Below are 6,670 nucleotides of genomic sequence, written 5' to 3' on the forward strand. Positions count from 1 at the left end.
CTCCTGCAGGTCCCACAGGCTGCCAGCTACTTGGGGTCGGCTGTGACAACCCAACCACCACCCAGTTCCCAGGGACAAGACCAAGCCTGGAGCCTCCGCCAGCTACTCCATGCGCGAAAACCAACGCTCTCACACCCTCGTCCGCGTGGCCTTTCGGTCTCTGCCTGAATGCCACTTCACATGGCTCCTCCCGAGGGCTGCTGCCCGTTAATTTGCCTCTTTATGTGCTGATTCTTTTGGCCTCCTTTATTAGACTAGAAGCCACAGGACAGAGGCCACACCTCTTTTATGTGCCACTACATCCTCAATGCCCGGTACAGCTAGGGAGTTAATAATTAATAATTCACTATCGATCATAATTAATAGCGAATGGCCGAAAGAAAAGCCCGAATCCCGCTCTTCCGTTTGCCTGAAGAAGAAGATCGGGGAGAGGATGAGGCAGGGATGGTGGCCTAATCCACCTTCATTCATTCATCCATTCACTCATTCAGCAAACACACCGGGAGTGCCGTCTGTGTGCCCACAAGAAAGATGTATCACTCGGAAAGTGATTCTTCCATTGCTGATGGTTCAGTGTTGCTCTTTTAAGCCTTCAAGAGGACAGCCTGATCTTTGAGGGTGGTACCAGAGCTTCATGTACAAGGGAGCGTGCTCTCTGCACCACGCCCTGCCCCCCGGCCCTGGTCCCCATCTTCTCTCCTCACTTCGGCCATCCGCACCAGGTGAGGGGATACAACCTTCTCCCCAAGTTCTAGGACGCTGGGAGACATGTCATGGTCGCCTCCAGGTTCAGCCTCTCCCTGGATTTATAAATGTGGAGGGGCTCTTCCTGAATTAGAGGAAACAGAACACACACCGGCCTGACCCAGGGGAACTTCCTTCTCAAAGGAGAGTTCTGAAGGCAGGATGAGACGCTCCTCAAAGTCTCCCAGAGCCCACATCACAGAGATTCATTAAAGCCTTCAGAGTATGACACTCTTGCCCCTCCCCCGCCATCTAAGGGACCCAAGCTCCTNCCCCCCGCCGGCCCAGCACCCTGCCCAGCTCAGACTTCCCCAGTCTCTCCTCCCTGTTCCCCAGAGATAAAGAAAGCTGCCAGGTGGGGCTATGAGGCTGGTCCCGGGGGCCCCGGGCAGAGGAGACCCTCCGTGGAGAGCCCAAAGATGCCAGCAAGTAGAGGCCCAGAGGCCTCCACCAGCCTCAAAGCAAATCATCTTTTAATTCTGAAACACCAAATATTTAATTTATGCTTTACCTCAAATGTCAAGTGTACCTCCCGGCACATAGCTTTGAAACCACGTAAGGAGGCCTAACGCTTTCCATATGGTGAAGACATGGGGCCTTTTAATTGTGCCAACTGGTATCATTCAAGGGTAATTCCCCTGGAATCTGGCAACTCGGGCAGCAGCTGGGCCAGGAGCCAGCCTCCAGCCTAGTCACCCATCCCCACACGTCCCCACGGGCCCCGGCCTGCGCACTCCCAGTCGTCCCCCGATATCAAAACGCACGAGATGCCCCCTAACCAAGTCACCAGCCATCCTGGCAGCCACCTTCAATCCACGGCTCTCAGCTGGCATTTTCAGGCAGCTCTGCCATAAAAGAACAAAAGGGCCAAAGCGGGGGCGGGTGGTGGGAGATGGGGAAGGGCCCACCTTAAATCCGTCATCCACATTCACGTGTGCTCACGCATGTACATGCCACACGAGTGCACAGATTCTGCTTTTCCAGGTGTTTTCCTACCAGGTTCTCTGGGTCCATTAAGCTGTTCCACGCACCTACCAAGCTTTGTCACTTCGCTCATTATATTACGTTTTCCGGACCCAGGATTTCCAAGGGGTTCTCCTTTGTAACCGCCTGTTGTAGCTTCGTGTCTCACTATCCTTCCTCCTCTCTCTGAGATGATTATGCTTATTTACCTTTCTAATTGTTCCGCACATCGTCGCCTGGCATATAAACTGCTCCTGTCATTGCTCTTCGCCCGTAACGTGAACACCCCACGTTACACAGCATCTTCCCCAGAGTTCAGGTTTCCTTGAAGTTCGTCACGTACCCGCGGAAAGAGCAGAAGCCGCAGCCCTTAGCCTGTGTCCCTCCAAGTGCATCTATAGTGTACGGGCCGGGCAGGGGAGGCGGGACAGGTCTGGATTCGTAATCTGGGCTCCTGTCTCCACCCCCACCAGAGCCTCAGCAAACCTCCCGGCACCTCTCTCCCTTTTGAGCTCTCTGAAGATCATCTGCTGTAACCCTGCTGGGGATGAGAACATTATTGTACCCATTTTGCAGAGGAGCTTAGGTAAAATGGCTTATGCAAGGTGACAAGCTACAGCGGCAGAGCCCTGGCCTCAGGAGGGCAGGCTTAGGTTAGTGCAGCGACGTCAACCTCTTCCGCCCCAGGACCTTGCCTGCAACTGGGAGCCACCCTGAACATTTACTAAGCTACTCAGACCAGGTCTGGAAGGAAGACGGCAACCAGGGGCCCCTTCCGCCTGCCCCACAACCTGCCTCTTCCCAAAGTCCTCAGCGGCAGGGCAGCACGCCCCATCTCCAGACACTAGTTAAGTGTAACACCTTCAGGGCAGCTGCTCCAGCACAGGGCTTAGCCGCACATGGCCCCTGCGGTCTAGAAAGTTCTCCAGAAAGGGAGAAAGAGTCCACGCAAGCTGGCTGGCAGCTTCATAAGGTTATAAGGAGTAAGATAATGTAAGCAAAGTACTTGACATACACGTGGCACTTAATAGTTTTCAGCGCAATAATAATAATGCTAGTTGGATGAACCACTAATACGTTTCGAGGCATTCTGGTGAAAGCCATGTGAAGGAGTGGAGACAGAGGCCACCACCAAGCTGGGCCTGGGGCCGGTGGGGGGAGGCCTCTGCCAGCCCCTGGAATCCAGCAGACTCTGGGGCCCACGCCCTACCACCCGATGCTCCAATGGAAGAACCCTTTTCTGCGCCACTGGGAATGGTGGGAAATAATCTGGACAGAGGGTTGCTCACGGCTGTCTTACTCACCATCTCTCAACGTTCCCCAAACTCAGGGCATTCTGTCTCCACAGTCACGATTTCGACCACTTGTACGTAATATTTTTCTCAGAATCAACTTTCACCGCTCTCTTTCAAGTTAGCTTCATCCTAAGCGATAATATCCGTGAAATCGTGGGCTTGATGTCCTACTTACTACCTTTCCTGGGAAAAGCAGTGCTTAACTATTAAGATAACAAACATTCCTCGAGGCACCACCTGAAATCACCACATGGGCCCCCACCATGCAGCCCTCCACCTTGGGCTTACCCTGACCTCTCCCAGGGTGGGCTCACCGTCCCCCGCTCTGCAGGTGCGGTGGCTGGGCCGGGGACTGGTAGAAGCCCAGATGTCCGGGTCCTGGTCACCAAGCATAACTCCCAAAGAAGCAGAGGTTTCCTCCCCTTAATATCTTGGATGGCGGGGCCCACCCTCCACCACCACCAACATATGTGACGCTGATGGCTCTGGGTCTCACATCTTCAAAAGTGCTTTGAACAAACAGTAACGACCCCCAGTGTTTCTCTGAGAGAGGGGACGAGGGAGGGAGGGGGCGAGCGCCACCCCCATGCTGTCCCCGGCTGGGGGAAGAAACCAGGCAACAAAATTCCGTGACTTCACCAAAGCCACAGACTTAAGCTGGGGCCCCCTCCCCACCCTCCCTCATTTCCCCCAATGGCAACTTTTACTGGCTCACATTCCTCTTGCTGGGAACACTACTATTTAATTAAAAACGACAGACTTTTGTTTTCCTCTCCTTCCTTCCTCCTCCCTCCCATCCTCCAGGACTGGATGCCAAGGAGACCCACCAAAAACATGCGGGTAACATTTGTTATGGCTTTGAAGATAAAAGTCAATTGAAGTAAGCCCTCGCTGTATTTCAAGTTTCCCCTAAAGCATGGAGCAAGCTGCCTGGCAGTTGAGGAAAGGAAAAAAAAAAAAAGGGACTGCAAATAAATGTCATTCTGCAGGAATACTTTGTAAAAATAAACAGGCTGAAAAAACCCAAAACTTGATTAATGGAAATCCACTCAGTTGGCCTCTGTCTTGAGCTGCAAATGCATTTGTTCAGAGGGCTAAATCGGATCATTTTCACTGGGCTTTAAATAAGTAAGTAGATCAAAAACTATAAACGCTGGGGGAAGAAAGGGAAGTTGGTGGCTCTGTTTCTCAAGGGCCCCAACGGCACTGCCCCCCACCCACCAAGTTCTGACCTTTACTAGGGGAGCACAGCTCTAATTCCAGCCCAGCCAACAGATGAAGAAAAATGGAGAGGAGAAAGCCCCCAGCTAGAGCGAGGCACGGGAGGAGGAGACGGGGGTTTCTCCCCATCGCAGGGGTTATTTCATCCATGCACAAGAGCAGACTTTACCCACAGGCTCATCTCCCAACACCAGCCCCCCACCACAGGGCTGCAAAGAGCCCGGGTGCCACGGCCTGAAAACATGCGCACAGCTGAAACCCCCCCAGGCCCGCCCCCTCGCCCGTGGACAAGACCAAAGAACGAACCAGACCTGAGACTCAGTCTGTTCCCCTCTAAGTTAAAAAAAAAAAAAAAATTAAATGTCACATCAAAAAGTTGATTCATCCTTTGATCCTTGGCTTGCTCGAGTTCCACGCAGACCGTCTGAAAGCCCCGTGCAGAGTTCCAGGGCTCAGAGGATATCTGTGAACACCAGTCCCAGGCCAGGAGCTGAGGCTGGACTCACTCACTCCCCTGTCACATCCCCGGCTCCCCCAGGAACAAGTCCAGCCTCGGCGACCTACTGGGGGAAGGCCCAGGCTGCAGTAGAAAATGAGCCCCTCTCCCTCCCTGTGGGCCAGTGACAGGGGCGACCAGGTCTCAACGGCCCCCAGACTCGGCTACGCAGATGACAGTCTTTTCTACTGGGGTTCCTGGGCAGATGGTAGTGATGAACGCCGCAGACACTTGGAACGCACTTGGAGGCCAGCACAGTCCTGCCCTCCACCCAGACACCCCTCCTACACGCCTTCCCTGTCTTCCCAGCCACCCCCTCCAGATCCACCTTTGAACCCTGGCGGCAGAACCAAGGCAAACATCAGAGCACAGAGCGGGCCCCCAAATCCCTCCAGCGCAGACAAGATTCCCCACAGACTGGACCTGCACCACCTCCTCACCTAGGACCTTCCCCCCAGACAGCCCTCCATCCCCAGCCGGACAGGAGACTGTCACCTGTGTCACCTCCAAGGTCCCCTAAGACATGGGGGTACAGGGTCATGTTGGTGGGGCAGGAGCGGCTGAGAAGGGACTACAAGTTGGGGCGGGCGGGTAAGGAGACCCGTCTCTGAGGTTGAAAGGAGGGTAGGTGGGGGTCGTACCCGGGTTCCTCTGCCAACGGTGCCCGCCGCCCGCAGCTGTCTGGGCCCGGAGCCGCCGCCGGGGCAGCGCTGCCTGCCGATCCACTCCTCGATGCCTTTCCGAGCCCAGGCGGCGCTCACGGCGAAGCTGTCACCTGGGGCGGGGAAGACACAAACCCCCTGAGTCTGGCCTCTGGGCCAAAAGTTAGAAGACAGAGTAGAGGGAGAGTGGGCGCGGCAGAGGCAGCGGGGGGCCAGGAGGGAGTTGAGAGCCGGGGCACAATCCGAGAGAGGGACGCAGGTAATCAGGAAAAAGGGGTTCGGCGAAGCCCCAGGAGCCAGGGCCCAAAGGGGTGCGCGAAGGGGGAGCAGCACCCGGGAGGAAGGGTCTGGGGATCAGAAGAGCGAGCGCCGGAGGCCAGGACTGCGGAAGAGAGGGGCTGCGGATCAGAAGATGGGGTCAACGAGCAGGGGGTGAGGGGGTGAAGCTGAGGGTGAGGAGAGGGGCGCAGCGGGCGCCGGAGCCCAGGTCTCGGGGGAAGGGGCCGAGGGCCGGAAAGAGAGCGGGCAGAATCTGGGGGGAAGGAGCTCAGGAGTCTGAAGAGGGGGCGCAGTGCGCGCGGAAGGCGAGGACCGCGACAGGAGGGCTTGAGGGTCAGCGGAGAGAGCACAGGACGGAGAGGAGGGGGCAGATGGAACAGAAAAGGGGGGCCGAAGGCTGCTCCCGGAGCGGGTTTGTGGAACTGGTGGCCGGGGGTGGGGGTGGCCCTGGTAATAAGATCCCGCGAGCTAGGCCAATCCGCCGCGGTCCGCGGTGCTTCCCCGTCCATCCCCCCGGTGCGTGCCCCGCGCGCCCCTACCTTCCGGGCTCTCCCTGCGCTTGCACACGGCGGCTGCAGGCACATCGCGCGCGGCGGCGGCGGCGGCGGGAGCCGGAAAGAAAGGAGAGGCAGAGAGTTAGCAATCGCGGGGGCGAGGACGGCCGGGGCCAGGGGGCCGGCGCGCGGGCGGGGACACTGACCCGGCTTGGAGTGAAGTTTCCCCACACTGGNCGGGAACCGAAGACTCGAGACCCGAGTCTCGTAGGGGGTAGGGGGCGGGCCGCTGGCCGGTAGGCGTATTGGGACAGACCCCCTCTTGGGTCCTGCCTTCTCGAGAACAGCCGCTCCGCACGCTCTATTTTTCCTGGAAGAGGGCAGGGCAGGACTCGGCGGCTCCAATTTACGGGTGATGAAACTGAGGTCGGGAGAGGGGACGCTGCTGGGGTGCTAAGGGTCTGCTGCGAGCCTGCCGCGTCGCCCCTTCCCAGTCTTCCCACGACCTGACTTCTG

At 57.1% G+C, this 6,670-nt stretch overlaps 1 protein-coding gene across 1 annotated transcript in view; it reads right to left on the reverse strand.

Annotated features, from left to right (window-relative positions):
- NKD1 (NKD inhibitor of Wnt signaling pathway 1) overlaps positions 1 to 6,670 on the reverse strand; it is a 102,459-nt gene that overhangs the window by 80,757 nt on the left and 15,032 nt on the right. Inside the window, exons 3-5 of the mRNA XM_077751292.1 lie at positions 6,361 to 6,524; positions 6,200 to 6,232; positions 5,361 to 5,494 (exon numbers count right to left, since the gene is read on the reverse strand). Of these exons, the coding sequence (XP_077607418.1) occupies positions 5,361 to 5,494; positions 6,200 to 6,232; positions 6,361 to 6,524 (331 nt within the window). The remainder of the gene's footprint in view (positions 1 to 5,360; positions 5,495 to 6,199; positions 6,233 to 6,360; positions 6,525 to 6,670) is intronic.

The sequence above is a fragment of the Crocuta crocuta genome, unplaced genomic scaffold, assembly GCF_008692635.1.
Source record: "Crocuta crocuta isolate KB4526 unplaced genomic scaffold, BGI_CrCroc_1.0 scaffold124, whole genome shotgun sequence".
NCBI lineage: Eukaryota > Metazoa > Chordata > Mammalia > Carnivora > Hyaenidae > Crocuta > Crocuta crocuta.